This window comes from Nelumbo lutea, chromosome 8 (assembly GCF_056320005.1).
Source record: "Nelumbo lutea isolate HS-2025 chromosome 8, American lotus-T2T, whole genome shotgun sequence".
Lineage (NCBI taxonomy): Eukaryota > Viridiplantae > Streptophyta > Magnoliopsida > Proteales > Nelumbonaceae > Nelumbo > Nelumbo lutea.
In genome coordinates, this window is record NC_142691.1 from 48,005,482 (window position 1) to 48,024,380 (window position 18,899).

An 18,899-nucleotide genomic window follows, 5' to 3' on the forward strand; every position below is an offset into this window, starting at 1 on the left:
AATCTAATTATGTTAAATATTTTGTTATTTGGCTAAATATTTAAAATCTTAATCTATTCATTATAATGGAAAGTTGTTCATTAACTATTTAAAATACATTATTAATTGATTTAAAATATCAATTTTAATATTTCGTTATTTAAGATATTTAGTTATTAAAATATTTAAATAGTATTTAATTTTTTAATATTAGATTTTTTATTATTTGAATAACATTTAGATTGAATATTCTAGAAAATCATAATTTATATTGTTTGTATATATTTTTGTGATGAATTTTGTAAAAATATAAATTTATTAATAATATGAATAGTATTAAATCAATTATAATTATTTTTTGTCTTTTTAATAAATATTTTAAAGTTATTATATAATTTTATTAGAATGTTTAAATAATTCTTATATTTTTTAACTTAAACTTTCTTTGGATAAATATAGATAAAAAGTGGGAGAAAAGAGAAATAAAAATTAGAGATAATTTATTAGAAAAACTCTTTACTAAATAAGAAATAACTTAAAAAAAGTTGGGGATAATGAGGAAATTGTTTAGGAAAAATTTTAAGATACTAAGGGCCTATTCGGTGCGTCATTTCGTGCGGTGTTTCGGCTGTTTAAAAACTGGGCAGATCGATTTTCGGTTTATTTTCATTCGGTTCGCGGAAGATCTTCTCTTCTCAAAAAACGAGAACCCTTACTTATATAGGTTATTGGAGCCAGCGAGAGAGAGTCCCGTGTGTTCTCTACTTCATTTGCTGCTCTGCATCTCCATCGTCCACTTCGAGTCAGGGGTTTAGGGCTTAAAAGTTAGAACCTCTTTCTCATTCTTCGGGCGGCGGCTTGCGTAGTAGCTTAAGCTTGTTCCTCCAAAGGTGTTCTCAGAATACCTCTTACAACCCTAATCTTCTAGAATTAATCAAAATTTCTTTTTTCGACTCAGTTCATTAACCGAAAGGTAGCTGCATTTTATATAGAAAAAATGTCCCTGACGCATCTTTCAATCTCTCTTTCTTCGTCTTCATCCGCTTTTTTGAGCTCAAACAGCATCAACTCCAGGTTTCATCTTTAATCGTTAAGAAAAGAAGATTCTTTTTTTTTTTTTTTTTTCTGTTATTTTTCCAGTTCTCTGAGGAGCTAAGTTTTTTTTAAGCTAAATTTCATTGTTGTGTGCATGCAGAACTTTGAAGGTTGCAGTTCCGGCAAAGAAGAATGGGATATGTAAATGCATCGCAACACCCCCGGCGGAGACGACCGGTATTTTTTCAACCTTCCACTTGAGTTTTAGAATGTTAACTAAATATGTTCATTCGCAAGAAATTTGAACTTCTGATAATCGATGGTTCTTGCTTTTCACTTGGCTTTGTCTGTATGAGTCAATGGTGCAATTCGAGATGTGGTTTTTAGTGTCCTGTTAAACCATACATATTTGTGACATTGATATTGTTGAATTTGATGGCAATGCTCTATGGTGGGAATTGTCCTGTATGCTAGATCACGGACTTTTTTAGCTCCATGGATCCTTGGCATGTAACATCTTCCAATTAGAAATAAAAAATTTCTCCGGACATGCATGTGCACTTTCTTATTCCTATCACATTACTAAGTGCATGTTACAGACTCGATGAATATGTGTAAAGGAGCTTTATTCTCAAAGCAAAGATTTTATTGAATATAACAATGTCAAAGAGAGGTTGCTGAATTTTCTTTTTGTCCGTTATAGATGTTTTTACAATCTTTCATATATCTTATTTAATGGAAACACCGTTTTGAATCTCTGTAATTCAAAACATGAAATAAATGGAGAGATTTCCAGTTTCTTTAAGCTAAAACAGTGCACATGTTTGCGTGTGTTACAATAAATGCCAACCTTAGCTAGAACTAATTTTCCCATTTTTATTGCTTAACTACTACTGATAATTGTGCAATTGATTGATGAAAGAATCCCTCTATGGTTATGCCACCATCTATAACACTAACTTCGTTGATTGCATGCCACAAAAGCTTACAAGACAAAGGTCTCTCGCAATGCAAACATGGCAAAACTTCAAGCTGGATATTTATTCCCGGAGGTGAGAAAGCTTCACATACAATGATAAGTAATTTATGGTATCATGCTGGTTGATCTTTTTCTGTTTCTTTTTATTTATGAAAAGATCATTTATTTGAGTTTGATAGCAATGAATACTATTTCATCTGTTCTTCAAAATTAAAGTGGTTAACATACTAATTACATGTAAATGCAGTACACAAATTGCTTGTTTGGATTTTAGTTCTTTCAATGGAAATGTACTACGCATATGGAGTCACTTGAGTTGGGGATTACCCTTAACTTGGATCACTTTTTTTATCATTAAAATAATAAAAGAGATTCTAATAAGAAAGTCTAAAACCCTAACAAAATATATTTTTTTGAGAAAAAGGTATCAGAATTTTATATATATATATATATATATATGTATATATATATATTAAAATAAGGTGGTGAAGAAGTTTTCTCCTTTATTTATTTATTTTTTATTCCATGTCATTTTCAAAACAACCAATGAGATGCACTTTACAATAACCTAAATAATTTCTTCTCCTAAACTACCTCCCCCACTTTCTCCAAAATTACCTCTAATTCCTATTTGTCTTCTAAATTATCTCTAATTCCTATTTATCTCCAAAATTATCTCTAATTTAGTAAAGAGTTTTTCTCCTAAATTATCTCTAATTCCTATTTATCCTCTCCCCTACTTTTTATCTATATCTATCTAAAGAAAGTTTGGATTAAAAAATTTAAGAAATATTTAAATATTCTAACAAAATTATATAATAACTCTAAAATATTTATTAAAAAAACAAAATTAATAATGAAATTATGTAATAATAGTATAAATTATGATTTTATGGATAATTAAAATCAATAAATAATTAATATTTTACATATTATTTAAGTATTGAAATAACTAAATATTTAACTTAACTAGATATTAAATAGTTAAAATAAATAAATAAATTACGTAATAAATTTAAAAATTCTGAAAAGTAGAAATATAAATATAACATAATGTTGAAATTAGTAATAATTTAATATTTTTATCTAATATTGTAAATAACGAATTTCACTTACATCAAGTAATAATTCGAGAAAATAACTTTAAAAAAATTAATATTTAATAATAATAATTTTAAACTCTTAATCTGTATTTATTGTATAATTATATATACTAAAGTTAATATTTATTTTATTTCAGTAATTATTTATTGTTTTTTATGATAAATGTACTTTCAATGATTATGTATAAATTTATTTTGTTTTGTTATTTAATAGAAAACTTTCAATAATTATTGGAGATTAAACTACTATTTTTGAATTTTTTAAATTTAATTTATTGTACTTATTGTATTTTTGTTATAACTTATTGATTAATTAATATTTATTAGTGATTAAACTATTATTTGAGATTATACTATTTATCGACTAAACTAATATATTTTTAGTACTTATTGTATTTTTTTCATTATTAATATATTTTCAATAATTGTATATTTTTGCTAGAAATTTTCAATAATTATTGAAGATTCAACTACTGTTATTTATTTATTTATTGATAGATAACATAAACTTTTATTAATAAAATTAAAATGGAGGATACAACAGGAGGGAGGGGTAAAATCTCTTAACCTTCCCTAAAAATAAACTATTGTTATTTATTGGAGATAGGACTATTAGTTCAGCTAAAATTATGAGTGTTCTTGAGTTGGTTCTGTCCGGCCATAAGCTATTTGACCAACCAAATTGACCTGGTCAGGTTGAGGAATTGGTCAGACGAAACCGACTAACCTTTTCTGAAAACTAACCCACACAAGTTGTATCGGTTTGGGTTGGTTTTTACAAAAGGTCAGTCGCTTCAAAAGATTTAAACTTAAAAATTGAATTTAATTTTAAAAATTACAATGCAATTACTAAAAATAAATTTAAAAATTAGATTTATGAAATACAACATTTTGGACTAAGAATTATGGAAATTTCTCACTTTTTCATATTTAATATTATATCCATGGTTAGGTTGTTTGATTTTGGTTGGTTTACAAATGGCCAAAGTGAAATTTTGACCCAATTTGGTCGAATTGGGAATTTTTTGAACCAAAGCCGACATAAAAATACTAGAAAACCAACCAACTCGGGTCGAGTTGATCAGGTTGGTCGGTTTCATAAGTTTGATGAACCTAACTAAGATTAATTATTGTTATTTTTGCATTATAAAAAGTTTGTTAAGTAGCATATAAAATATGAATAATTATTAATTATTTAAAAAGTTGAAAATATAAAACAATTGTATACTCTTATGTGTTTCTATTAGGGTCATTTACTAGAACACACCTTATAGTTTTATATATTTACTTAAACCTACCTTATAGTTTTCGTTTTACTAAAACATCCCATATATTTTACAACTTATTTACTTAATCAACCTTTCATTAAGGAGTGTATTTTTCTATTAGGCCCATGGTTTTTTATTTCAAAAATACCCTTAACACTTTTTTATACAGAAAACAAAATTGGCCAATTATAGCCAATAAAGTGGTTGCTCGTGTCTTATTAAGGGCAAAAATGGTATTTTTATTTCTATTTTCTTTTGATTAAATTTATTTAAATGAACATCAAGGTCAACATTGTTATTTTCCACTATTATCTAATGGAAGATTGATTAAATCCGTTGCAAATTATAAGTGATGTTTTAGTAAAATGCTAACTATAGGGTGGATTTTAGTAAATCCATGAAACTATAGGGGTATTTTAGTAAATGACCCATTCTATTATTTATCTTTCACTTAATAAATCCCGTGCATTGCACGGGTTCCCGCTAGTTTTATTAGATAAAATAAAGAGTACATGAGGAGATGTACAACATAAAAGGGGAAACCCCTTTGTACTATATACTACATCAATGTGAGCTCCTAACTTAGCGTCTCTTGCTTCTGTCAAAAAATGACTTAATCCCCATGGACCTCCTTTTTTTCTTAACCATTTTATAGTATTTGCTGAATCTCCTGCTATGGTTAAGTTTTGAATGCCCAGGTTTCTAACTATTCTGATTCCCCTAAGAGCTGACAACACTTCCACCTTGGTAGAATCAGCAACACCTATTGGACCACTAAAAGTCCACACAATAACACCCCATTTCATCTCTTACCATGCCTCCTATACCAGCCACTCCTGGGTTGCCTGATGCGCTCCCATCAAAGTTTAGTGTTGTCCCTCTCTTTCTTCTTCTTACTAACACACGGGGAACAGAAGGGAGGGAAATCAACTGGGAGAAGAGAAACTTTGCACTTCTGTTGAGATCATTTGTTGAGAATCCTTTGAACATATCAGAATTAATGGCCCAAAGATTACAGTGTAGAGTAATTTGGGAGACTAACTCAAGGGATTTTTTCTTGTTTTCAAATAAGTGATTATATCTTTCTTCCCAAATTCCCCACAACACTGCATATAGTATAGTTTGCCAATAGATTTTGCCTTTTTTGCTAAGACCTTTGCATTGCCATTGTTGAATTAAATCCCGGATACTTTCAGGGGCAACCCAACCATACCCCGCCAACTTCAGGAAGTGGTGCCAAATTTTCTTTGTCTCATTGCAGTGGAGGAGTAAGTGATTAGTTGATTCTCCTTCACTCAAGCACAAAGTGCAAGCATGGGGTGAAATGAAGAGTCTTCTCAAGCTCTACTTTTGAACAAGGTGACAAGTGTTGATCCTTTGCAAACTGGTTTCCCAACAAAGAAGCAAACTCTTATGGGGATTTGGCTACTCCAAACCTTTTTAAACGGGAAGGGGGAGATCTGATCGCCTGCAGTCAAAACCTTGTAGAAGGACTTGGAAGAGAATTCGCCTATAGGGTGAGGGACCAAATCATAGTCTTGGGAACTAGATGAGATGTAGACCTCCTTTGGAGCTTGGGGTAGGTCTGCTACTTGGGTTATCTCTGGGTCTCTTAGAGGTCTTCTAAGGCTTAGGTTCAGAGTGTACTCAGAGGAAGAGGCAGGAATGCAAGCAGAAATGGTTGCATCTTGGTCTTGGATTAGATTAAAGAGTCTTGGGAAAGAATCAGCTAGGGTAGAGTGGCCCCACCAGAGATCTTTCCAGAATTTAATCCTGCTACCATTACCTAATTAAAGGGAAAACAGAATTGCCAATAGAAATGTTACCTTTCCAAGGGTTTGTGGATTTTACCCGGCTCAAATGGAGATTGCTATCCCAACCGTTTGAGCTTGTCCTGTACTTGCTAGAGATGATAGCTCCCCATAGAGAGTTTGGTTCTTTGGGAAATTTCCAAAGCCACTTCCCCAAAAGGGAAGTATTCTTCTCCTTGAGATGGCCAATACCCAATCCACCTTTCTCCTTAGGTTTACATACTTGATCCCAGCTTACTAAGTGACTTCTTTTTTCCCCGCTGCCTTCCCAAAGGAAATTTCTTTGAAGTTTCTCGATCTCAGGTCTGACTTTCCTTGGGATTTGGAAGACCAACAAATAATAGATTGGAAGATTTGCAAGAGAGGCCTTTAAGAGAGTGAGTCTGCCCCCCTTTTGATAAATAGCAGCTCTTTCAAGTTGCTAGTTTCTTCTCGCATTTTTCCATCACTGTCCCCCAAAAGCTGAAAATTTTTGGGTCTTCCCCTTGAGGCATCCCCAAGTAGAGAATTGGCAAGGACTCCACTTTGCATCCCAGAATGGCTTTAAAAGATTCCAGCAGACCTGCTTCTACAGAATTTTTGCTACAACACTACTTTTGGAGAAATTGACCCTCAAACCAGTTACCCATAGTTGCCAAGGTGACGCCTAGGCGACAAGGTGCCCTTGGAGGCGGCTCGCCTTGCCAAGTTGCCAAGCAGTTTTGCATGCTGTGTAATAAAATACTTTTATATTGTTTTTTTTTGATATTATAATTATAAAATAGACATTATTAAAGAAAAACATTCATTTTTGTGTTTATAAACTAATTTCTTTTTATTATTTTCTTATTTGTTAGGGTTTAATCAACACAAACATTGCTAACTGCTGTGTTGAACCCTCAATGACTTCAAGATCTGAACCAATAAGTAAGGGAAGAACTTGAAATTTTGTCTAACCAACACTTTTCTTCTTCCGCATCTTCTTATTCTTCTTCTTCTTCTACCTTTTCTTTTCTTCTTTTCCTATAACAAAAATAGGGGTTCAGCCCTTATATTTTTTGAAATTTCTTTCCTTCTTCTTTTTCTTCTCATAAATATGTTGATTTTCTAGACTTAAACATGAAGCTTATAATATTCTTATGAAAATTATGGATAGTTATTAAAGAAAGTTGGTTATGGAACCTAGGGAACTACCCTAGGATATGTGATTTTTTACTTAAAAAAACCCATTGCCTAGGTGATGTCTAGGCACCCGTCTCGCCTTGAAAACTAGGCGACAAGGCACCCCCCTGTTGCCTAGCCTTGCCTTGGCGCCTTGAAAACTATGCAGTTACCCCCTTGAAACAATTAATTACCCTCTTAGCATTGGTTATGTTGTCTAGAGATGCTTCCAAAGATAAGATAATGTCGTCTGCGAACTGTAGATGTGAGACGTGGAGAGCATCTCTTCCCACTTCAAAACCTTTTATGAAGTTAAGGGTTTTAGCTTTGTCGAAAAGCTGATTGAAGATATCCATCACCAATGAGAAAAGAAAGGGGGATAGGAGACAACCTTGTCTTTTTTTTTGATGAATAGGAGACAACCTTGTCTTTTTTTTGATGAATAGGAGACAACCTTGTCTCAGACCTCAACTTGCCTTGAAGTAGCCTTTTGGTTCTCCATTTATCAACACTGAGAACCAAGTTGATTCAATGCAGCCTTCAGTTAGCCCACTTACCACCGAAGCCTCTAACCTCTAAATTTGGTGAATACACTCCCAATCCACTTTGTCGTAGGCTTTTTCAAGGTCTAGTTTAACAATGACCCCTGGCTTTTCATTTAGTTTTCTATCTTCTACACATTCATTTGCTATAAGAATGCTATCCAGTATTTGCCTTCCTTTCACAAAAGCAAACTGGTTTGAGGAGATTAGGTCTCCTAGGATTTCTTTTAGTTTTCTTGCTATCACTTTGGCTAAAATCTTGTAAAAACTCCCCGCTAGTCTAATCGGTCTGAAATCCTTTACCTCCAAGAGTCCCCCTTTCTTTGGAATGAGACAAATGAAGTTGGAGTTCAATCCATTGTTCATGATGGCTAAAATCTTGTAACTTTTCTTGTATCAAATCAATGTAGAGAAAGACAGTACAATGATAACAGTCACTGCTGTCTGTAACAAAACAGCCCAGCAACATGACAAAGTCATAGCAATCCTTTGCCTGGTGGCTCCTATACAACACTATCTTTGTTAACCCCCATCCTTGCAAGCCCATCAGCTAATCCCTCACCTGTCCTAGGTACCCACCTGAACAAGCAGTTCAGGTTAGATGCCAGACTTTTAGCTTCTCTTGTTATCTTCTTAGTATCCAAGGACCTTCTGTTTCATTATCCAACCAGCTGATTACTTTGCAGTTCCTATACTTAGAGAGCAGGCCAGTTTCAGTCCTTGAATGAGAGCAGTAGAATGTTTGCAAGAGTGCCCCATAGCCAAGAAAAAATAGTCAGTACAGGCTACTATCAGATTACAAATCTGGTATAGCCTGGCTACCCATGGCCAAATCCTCACTGGCATTTGCATAGTTTCCAAGGCATCATCTAGGTGACTAGGCACCACCTAGGAGACAAAAGTCACAAGGTGGACACTGTATTATAAGATGGCTACAACTTACTAATATGTATGATAATACATTTTATAGTATATTATTCATAATTTTTTAAGGGTTTACTGCTGAAATTTAGAACATCCAAGTTCCAAGGGTTTTGAGAAAAGAAAAAGGACAAAGAGGTTTCTTTTCTTTTCTTCTTTTTATTCTCTCTCTCTCTCTCACACATTAAATAAAACAGTGTCTCCACACTTGTTCTTTTTTTTTCTTTTACTTATCTTTTACTTATTTTCTATCTTAAATGTTTTTCATTTAAAATCATAACCTTCTTTAGTTGCTAAATTGATATGAAGTTTCTCTATTAAATACTTATTAACATTACTTTTACAAATATTGAAATTAATATTTGTCTTTTAAATATGATGGTTTATCATGTTTTGAGAGGTACAAAGAGTTACTATTTTTCAATCAATATACATGCTGATTGATTTATAAAACTTGGGAACTGATCAAAATTTAGCTTTTTATTTAACAGAATTCTTGTTGCCAAAACACTTTGATAACTACGGACATTTGCAGACCTAGGTAGTGGGCACTTGTAGTGATTTAAAAGGTGGGCCTAGGCGTGCGCCTGATGCGCCTCAGCCCAAGCGTGCACCTTTTGAAAATTTGATGCTTTTTTTTAAACATAGTGGCTGGGCCGGGGGCTCCGCTCCGATTCGCTTGCTTCGCTTGCTCACCGAAGCTCTGAGAACCCCTTGAACCGGTCAGGCCCCCAATACACCCACTGTAGGGGCGTATCGGAGGGGTCTCGAAACGATACGGGCTGATACGTGTCGATACTTTGAACCTTGGGGTCGTGGCACAAAGTCGGCTCGTAGGATCAGGAATGTAATATGTTTTACATACATTAGCTACGCAAAGTACTGCAATTGAGCGAAAAAAGAGATTAGAGGTTTTAAATGCTTGAAAATGTTTTATATGCTTGATTTTATTTTTAAATTCTCATTTGAATATGATTTACATCTTATGTTTATGTCTTATAATTTTAGATAATAGGTTTTTTAAAACATTATTTTAAAATTTAAGTTATATTTTTTTATTAATATTTTGATTTTTTGGCATTTTTTTTGAATTTTCTGACATTTTTTTATTTTTTAGCATTTATTTTATAATTTTGCGTCTTGCTTAAAAAAGGCACGCACCTCACCTTGCACCTTAGACGCAAATTGACCCCTGCGCCTTGCGCTTTTAAAACACTGGGCACTTGATGGAAAAAACCGTTGAGAATCAGCCTAGATTTTACATGTTAGACCATTAAAATGGTGGGTAACAGCCAGAATACATCTTCTAATCTAACCATTCAGCACCTCAGGTAAGATTTGGTAGTGTCTTGCTTTTGGATGTTTTGTGATGGATCCGAAGATAGCTGTGAAAATGTCGTTTATAATTTCTTTTTGCTTCAATTTTTAGTACATAAAATTGAGGTCATTCCAAAATAACGAATAAATATGTGAAAATCAAGGCAAATAGAAAAAAATAAGGTTAGAAGCTTAGGAAAAACAAGATAAAAATATAGAATAATAGGCACCATAGGAGAAAATAGTAAGCACGAGAAGATAATAGAATTATAAACTATGAATTTTCTTTTAATAATTTTTAACTTGTAATTTCAGCAAGATCTGAGAACTAAACGCAGCTCAACTTGGCAAGGCCTTTTCCCACTTAACAGTGCAATAGCTTCTCTCGCTTGGGAAAGAAAATTTCTATGTTCTAGCCTTTTTCAAATAAGCAGGTTGAAAAGTTTTACAACTGGCATTATTAAGGTTAGTGTCCTTGAACAGCATTCCAAGCAACTGTGGAATATGAACATGGACATAAGAGGCAGCATTAAAAATTTGAAGCAGCTAACCTGTCATTACCACGGGAAGAATATAAATAATAATACCTAAAACATAAACTATGCAATATGCATGTAGATGTAAGAGGTATCCATACAAAATGAAGAGAAAATTAAACTCTCAAACCAACATTATAGTAAGCAACATTTATCAAAAAAAAAAAAGCATTATAGTAAGCAACTAAGCATGATATTATACAAAAACCAAACAAAACTACGTTATAGAAGCGTTGATAAAAAAACTACAGTATGGAAGCAAGACCTATCTCTTGGTGAAGCAAAAGAAGGTAAAAAAAGAAGCACTGAGATGAATCCTTGACCCAACCAGTCAATCATGAAACTTTTCCTTGGATTTTAAGGGCATAAAAAGTGAATTGAAAAAAGAGGTGCTCTCTCTCTCTAGTTTGGCTTGTTCATTTTATGTTTTCTTACTTTCCTTCTTTATCATTCTATTTATATCCTGATGAAATGTTTTCCCTGAAATAGATTGCTAGAAGAAGGGCTACACACATACTGAAATATCCTGATGCACAAGTGATAAGCCTTGGAATTGGTGATACAACTGAGCCCATTCCAGAAGTCATAACATCTGCCATGGCACAGGTATTCTGCTTCTCCTTTCTTTGGGTGGTGAAAAAGGACAAACAGAACATAAATTATAGAAATTTTACATTTATTCAGAACTTCTTTGAAGCTGGGCTAATCCAAAGAGCAGCTAATTAGGTGACTGAAATTGTCCCAAGTAAGCTGGAATTAGGCTACAAAGCCCCTGAGCTTGTTACTTTGAGATATAGTTTAAGTTTACCTAACAAAGTAGGCTGGAAATAACTTTAGAGAGTTTGAATAATCAACAAAAACAAGTGAAAAGAGAACCACTAAGTTGGTAAAGGGGTTTCAAACAAGGCATTTTAGGATCTTTCAATGAATCAAAATGCTGGTTGAGGTCAAGAGGGGGTCCTAGGGCCTTGGAACATCAAATATGTAATCTCTAACATTTAAAGACAAGTGCAAAAAGCCTAGAAAAAGACGTAAAGGAGAAAGAGGAAAATAGCTGCTTCCTCATCCTCATCCTTTATGCCAATCCACTACTCTTGGCTTCCTCATAAGAGCCATGTTAAGCTTGACTTTGATGGCTGTAGCTGTAAAAACCCAGGGAAATCAGGTATTAGGGGTCTTTTTAGATGCATGTTTGCACAACTACAGCCTGCCTTACACTTGGGATCTATTGGCATTGGAAATTCAGTCAGAGGAAACTCATTGGCAGCTCTCCAAGGTTTAAGAATAGAGAGGGATCAATATTTTAACTGGTAGTTTAGAGGTGATTGCCCGCCCTTGTCTAATTGTATACTCTAACTATTTTGGTTCTTGGATAGTTGGATAACAACATTGAAATTGTTATCCAGAATTACAAGTTTGATTAATGATGTAGCCCACGACAGTCTGCCTTTAGTTTTCCATCAATGACATCAATTTTTCCTGTATCTAATTAATTATCGAACTTATTTGTCCTGCAGAGATCACATTCATTATCAACATTAGAGGGTTACAGTGGTTATGGAGCTGAACAAGGTGAGAAGGTATGTAGTTCATATTTACAGCCTTTTTCATAAACACCTCTGACTTCATTGGTTTTGTTTCTCATTCCTGGAAGTTGGGTGATCATTTCTAGTTAGACCCAGCCTGGAGTACAGTTATTTTTAAATAAATGTGTATATTATATAAAATATTTAACATACTAAACCCAATATATATAAAGTTGTAGGCCTGGCTTCGGGCCTGGGCCACACCATTGTTGCATTACATCATTTAAGTTTCCTATTCAAGGTGGACATGACTCCACTTTCAAACATTGACACGTACATGTGATACAAATATCAGCCATTATTTTGATAGGCTGCTTTTGAGTTAAGTATCTTCTTTTATATATGCTACATGCTGAATATGATGAATCTTCTGATACTGCCAATGTCTCATGCAGCAAAATTTAGTAGAATATTTTTTTTTGGGAAAAGGTAAAGTGATATTTATTGAGAAAGAGATACACACAAGAGGCTGAGATCAGTCCCTGAAATGGCTGACTGATCAAAAACAGCAAATACATGAACCATCAAGAAACAGAAAACAAAACATCTGATACATTACAATTTCTAAACTCAGCAGTCACAGACAGCCATGAAACCAGCTTGCCCACTCTTCTGAGATAGATCCTCCGGACTAAGAGACTTGTTATTAAAAACCGTTCTGATCCTCTCGGTCCAGATGCACCAGATAACCACAATTGGAATTAGTTTCTAGAGAACCTGCCTTTTCTTGCTCAAACCCTTAATCTGCCAACAGTTTAACAACTCTTTAACCAACCTCGGCATCACCCAGCTAACCTTCACAATGTTGAGGAGATGATTCCACAAATGAGCAGAAAACGAGCAGTGGATGCACAAATGATCAGTGGATTCAACATTAGTAGAATATATGCCATTTATATATTTTGTTGACAAATAAATAGAAATTCAAAAAAGAAAAAAAAGTAGTTTAATGGTAAAAAGACATTTGTAAACTAAAACTATTTTCTTGATTCTTTTAATACTTCAGAAATCTTCGCATTGATATTTTATTCAATGTTACTATTTAATACATGTTGAAAATGAAGATAAGGAGATGGTCAGGTATAAAAAGAATAACTAATTTTTGAATAAGAAACAAAATAAAAAATCTATTGCTGCAGTTGATCATTGAGTGGTTCTATTTCTTGTAATGTTTTTTTTTTATTTAATAATCTTATGTTATTGATTAAAAAAATGTACAGTCAATCCCAAAATTTCGACATGTCATTTGTCTGTTGAATTTGTTTTTATTTTTTTCAGAAGTTGATAAATATTGCAGGATAGCGGTTGTCCTGCAAAATCCTTGTCCAGGATTGTTGAAAATGTTATGGGAATGTTATCCAGTTTTGAGTGTCCATACTACTAATTCAAAATGAAGTTCTGGAACTTTTATTTAACATCTCTTTAGGTGTGAGTGTAATTTCTGTACTCCCTTAAGTTCAGGAATAATGCAGATTTTATATTTGTACAGAAATTAAGGGCTGCAATTGCATCAACTTTTTATGCTGACATGGGCATTGAGGAAAGTGATATATTTGTTTCAGATGGTGCAAAATGTGACATATCCCGTCTCCAGGTTGGTCATAGTTCCTATAGGATGATATTTGGTTTTTTCCATACTTCATTTGTCACAGTCAGATTTACTGCTTCAGTGTTTGAATTTTGAAGTAAATGTTAGAATCCTGCATGATTGTGCTTTCTAGGCTTGGTTGCATCATAAAGTTACAGTAGAAATTTTTTTGGCTGCTACCCCACTGAGAACTTGATGTTGACATTGGCTTCCTTTGTCACAGCTTCTTTTTGGTTCTAATGTAACAATGGCAGTGCAAGACCCATCATATCCGGTAAATGTCTAACTTTTTATTTTTTATTTTTTATGATAAGATTTGTATTTTCTTTCATAACAATAAGCAATGTATTGGTATCGATTCTTTAGTTTGAAAGATAGGTCTTTGACCATGTTATCTTGTTTGTGTTCTGTCAATATCTGTATAATATTGACAGGCAGTTGAAGATGCTGGCTGGCTTGCTGGTAAAGTCTCCTGCTGGTTGTAGCAGAGACCTGGGATTTGATCCTGCCTCCATCAGGGTTGGGGGGACAGGCTGCCCTGCATTAATGGAATACAGCATTTACTCTTTCATCTATATCTCTGTGCATGGAAGACATGCACATGGATGTAATCAATCTGGTGGATCCAATTTGGAAAAATTCAAAACAAGAGCCATTTGATCCTGTCTGGTTTAGGGAATGCCTATTAGGTGGCCGGATTTATCTAATTGACCTAATTTGGGCCATGGAATAACTGCAGAGATAATTTAGATTCTTCACCATCTACACACATACACGTTTTAGTGGAAGAATAAATTATGAATGCAAATCAGTTCTGTAGTATTAGCTGGTCCTCTAGGTTCTAAACTAGTATTTAGCTTAATCTGCAAACTTAGGATCATATGTTTCTTCCTAATAAATATACAAATCTTACTCTCTTTTTTCCTGGAACTAAATGGTGAACTTTCCTTTTTATTTATAGGCATATGTTGATTCAAGTGTTATTATGGGCCAAACTGGCCAGTTCCAGAAGGATATTGAAAAATATGGAAACATTGAGTATATGAGATGCAGTCCTGAAAATGGCTTCTTTCCAGATTTATCAACTATTCAGAAAACAGATATAATCTTCTTTTGTTCACCAAACAATCCTACTGGTTCTGCTGCAACAAGAGAGCAATTGACACAGCTGGTACGGTTTGCCAAGGAAAATGGTTCAATAATAGTCTATGATTCCGCATATGCCATGTATATATCAGATGACAGACCTCGGTCTATATTTGAAATTCCTGGAGCAAAAGAGGTAAATCTCAAAATGATTATTCAAAGTTCTTTTACAAGGAATCAAGCCTTTCTTCATTCTTCTTTTTCTGTTATCTATTTTAACTTGTTCATCTATTAATTTCTGCCGCAAGTTGTAAATCTCTTAGGCAAGTATAGCTTGTCTGTTCCGCACCAACCATATTTACAGTGTGCAAAGCAAGTAGCTTTCACAGAATAGTGTCATAAAACTGCAGAACTTGGGGTCAATTTCAATATCTAGCAGCTTCTTCTGCTGAAAAACATCCACTATCCCATCTCTTCTCAAAAAACAAGCCTCTTATTATCTGTACAGTTAGGATGTAACTCTTATAGAGGACATGGGATCTTAATGTTGAAGCTGCTGATCAAGGGTTTGGATGGTGGTATCTAGGTGTTTTTCACGTGTCTATCATAGTTTCCCCAATGGAAATGTATTTCAATTTAAAATTACTTTTATATTGCTATTCAATATAGGGAAGCAAGAGCTTTCTGCAATGAAAAATGCATCAGCTATTTCATATGTTCTGTTTAGTTAACCAATGACCATATTGCTACCGATCACTGATTTGGTAATGTGGATTTGACAAGTTTTAAGATCCTTGCTGTACCTATTTTATTGGTCTAATTTTCAAAATTTCCAGGAAAGTTAATATGGATTTTTTTGTACTTTAAGAAAGAAAAACATCTGGCAGTATGGTCCCAACCTTAAAACTTTTTCTGCTTTTCATTTTAATCTCCCAAACAATATTCTGACAATCCAAAGTAATGGTCATAAAATTGTAGGATTATTTGGCAGGATCTATTTCCGGAATAGAATCTGTTGTTGGCAAGATCCAGAGCATAATTAGTCAATGTTTCTCTGATGTAATGGATAGAGAGGATATTTTCTTCCTTTCGTCATCCCCTCAACGCTTTGTTTAACATATGAGATATATACTGCAGGTTGCAATAGAGACAACATCATTCTCAAAATATGCTGGGTTCACTGGAGTCCGACTTGGTTGGACTGTAGTTCCAAAAGAGCTGCTTTTCTCTGATGGGTTTCCTGTTGCCAAGGATTTTAACCGTATCGTTTGTACTTGTTTCAATGGTGCATCTAACATTGCACAAGCTGGTGGATTGGCTTGCCTTTCTCCAGAGGGTCTCAAGGTTAGCTTTTGTTGTGTAGTTTCTACATGCTAGTTAACATTAGAGAACTCATCTCCTGTGGTTATTAATAAATTGCTATTTCTTGCAGGCAATGCATGAAGTTGTTTCTTTTTACAAGGATAACACTGAGCTTATAGTGGACACATTCAACTCCCTTGGTTTTAAAGTATACGGAGGGGAACATGCCCCTTATGTTTGGGTCCACTTCCCTGGTCGAAGCTCATGGGATGTGTTTGCTGAGATTCTTGAAAAGACCCATATAGTTACAACTCCAGGCAGTGGCTTTGGACCTGGTGGTGAAGGTTTCATCAGGGTTAGTGCCTTTGGTCACAGGGGGAACGTCTTAGAAGCCTGTAAAAGATTCAAGCTACTTTACAAGTAAGACGGTGCTTCCCAACTGGTTTCAAAAATAAATTTATCTGCCAAATTGATGGCCTTGGACTTCTGTAACATGTACCATTTTTATTTCTCAACTTTGACATTTAGGTTTTTCTTAATTGTTTGATTGTTTCTCCTGATTAAAACTGCAAAAGCATTTATCTGCTTTGAGTCTTGTGCTTCCTTTAGTGAGAAGATTAATCTGCAATTTATTCAAGCGAACTTCTTTTATTGTCGTGTTAGGGGTATATTAGAAATAAACAACCATGGATCTATACCCTTGAACATTTCCCACTCAGTTCAAGGGTGCTTTTGGAATAAACAATCATGGGTCCATGTCCTTAGTTAAAGTTACTATTTTCATATGGCAAAACATTTAATTCTTAATGAAAGGTCAATGTAAATAGATTGCAAACTATAACGGGTGTCTTAGTAAAAATACAAACGATAGGATAGGTTTAAGCATGTGAAATTATTTTTTTATGTTTTTTATAATTAATGCTATTTCTCTCATCTCTCCCCATATTTAATGCTAACCAACTCTCTTTCCAATTAACCCTCTAATCGTCATTAACTTATAACCCAACTCAACTCAAGGCAGTTTCCGTCAATATGGACGGTTTTGTTTCCCAAAGCAAAAACAATGCCCACGTCAATAAAATCATGTTATGTTTGCTGATATAGCAGTTTTGGTTTGAAAAATAAAAGCATACATATTAGAGAGCACCCCCGAGGGTGGCATGATCAAGTGTTTCACTTGTGACCCAACTTTATGAATTTTTAAAGGGTGCGGACCCCACAAGTCCGTGGTCCGGACCTCTAAAAGTCTGAGAAGGTGGTGGTTCGGTGAAGTAGGCCAAAGGGGGAAACAGAGAAATGGAGAATGGCCAGACCCCAGAGGGGCTGCTGTATGTCGGGCGGGGATCATTCTACTATAGTTCTCCAGCATTTTAATTTTGGAGCTTCTCTGGGTTAAGCATATATTATTTTCCCTAGATGACGAGGAATTTTCTAAAATTTTCCATTAATCTTATTATGTCAGCCAGGGTTGGTCAGCCATTTGCCACTAGCCCATTTACCTAATTCAACGCTCAGTTCGGTCTACTACTTTGTGATCAAAATGGGATTATACTGGGTCTATATTAGCCTTTATATGTCACAGCTACTTCTTTTAATTTTTCTCTCTTTATGTTTCTTTATGTATCTATATTTCATTTGCAGTCATGTAAACTATTAAAATTTGCTGGGATTTGAGTTTCCCAACAAATTCATGCACTTGGCCTAATCATTCCACCATAGTCATACATCTTCTGAATATATCCTGATATACATATTTGAATTGCCTTTTTGTGATTCTCTTTGTGAAATCGATACTTTTAACTTCGTGACCAAGCCAGTGGATTTTTTGAATTTTGATGATTGCACTAAAATGGAACCAGCTCTTTTTTCGATGTGAGAGTCACTTGATGCTATTCGATATGAGGTCGTTCTTGAACTGAGGTCGCAGTAGACGGAGTCGAGGTGGAAGGATGAAGTCACATTGCAAGATCTGAAACCAAGAAAATGTTTAGAGGCTCGAGGAGTTATATTTGGGTAGATGTTTTGATGCTCAAATTAGTTGAGAATAGTGGGTGGTTGGGCTGCGCAGTTAGAGAACGGTGCTGGTCCGAGCAAAGTAACGGTATAGAACTCAAAAGTTGGATAATTTACCTTGAGTCGGAGGTATCTTTTTATAGTCGAAGATCTGTATCTTGTTTGGATGAGGCTTTCAGGGTTGTCGGGATGAGGTTTCCGGCTGAGGTCTTCGGGATAAGTCCTAATCCCTAGTGGAATTGTCATCATTTGTACAATAATCTCTTTTCTTGGTCGCACTTATCCATATGACGTGGTGCCGACATAGTTGAAGAGATAAGATGGGCCATAGTGGTGATGTGTCGATGAGATAAGGCGGCCATAGAAGTGACACGTGGCACTTGGGGACAACTCAACCATAACTCAAACACCACTCTCCCAGTTTCGAAGTCGAGGAGTGTAATGCTCGGTCGTAGTGTGGCGTGGAAGAGCTCTTCGGTTCTTGGTTGAGGAACTCAAGTCAGAAGTTGGTTGAACGCATCATTTGAGCGAAGGACCTCGGGATTGAACCAGTTTTTGGGCGGACCAGTCAGTTCAATGCTCGCGACATGTTGACGGAAGTGACATTTCGCCTTCCCAAGGCTACACGCGTGTGAAGGTCAGTGGCGTCATTTCGTCTTCCCAAGTTGTTAGAAGGCGGTGTTTGATCCACAT

The 18,899-nt window shown here is 34.7% G+C and overlaps 1 protein-coding gene across 2 annotated transcripts; it reads left to right on the forward strand.

Annotated features, from left to right (window-relative positions):
• Positions 1 to 588: 588 nt before the first annotated feature.
• LOC148844033 (LL-diaminopimelate aminotransferase, chloroplastic-like) lies at positions 589 to 16,830 on the forward strand. Of its 2 annotated transcripts, XM_088960134.1 has the most exons (11): positions 596 to 869; positions 972 to 1,053; positions 1,175 to 1,251; positions 1,999 to 2,066; positions 11,121 to 11,237; positions 12,149 to 12,211; positions 13,707 to 13,811; positions 14,029 to 14,079; positions 14,767 to 15,087; positions 16,029 to 16,235; positions 16,324 to 16,830. In XM_088960134.1, exons 2-11 carry the CDS (start codon positions 977 to 979, stop codon positions 16,615 to 16,617), a joined length of 1,380 nt encoding a protein of 459 aa, XP_088816260.1. In that variant the 5' UTR covers positions 596 to 869; positions 972 to 976; the 3' UTR covers positions 16,618 to 16,830. The 2 variants fall into 2 exon arrangements, with proteins under 2 accessions (XP_088816259.1, XP_088816260.1); XM_088960133.1 differs by having other exon boundaries at positions 589 to 1,053.
• The last annotated feature ends 2,069 nt before the right edge of the window (positions 16,831 to 18,899 follow it).

Excerpts from the sequence above, each read along its gene's own strand:
- LOC148844033 (XM_088960133.1), top strand. The coding sequence starts at position 977 with ATGTCCCTGACGCATCTTTCAATCTCTCTTTCTTCGTCTTCATCCGCT. Across the intron at positions 13,812-14,028 it reads GTGACATATCCCGTCTCCAG|CTTCTTTTTGGTTCTAATGT; the intron begins GTTGGTCATAGT and ends CCTTTGTCACAG. Across the intron at positions 16,236-16,323 it reads TTTCTCCAGAGGGTCTCAAG|GCAATGCATGAAGTTGTTTC; the intron begins GTTAGCTTTTGT and ends TATTTCTTGCAG.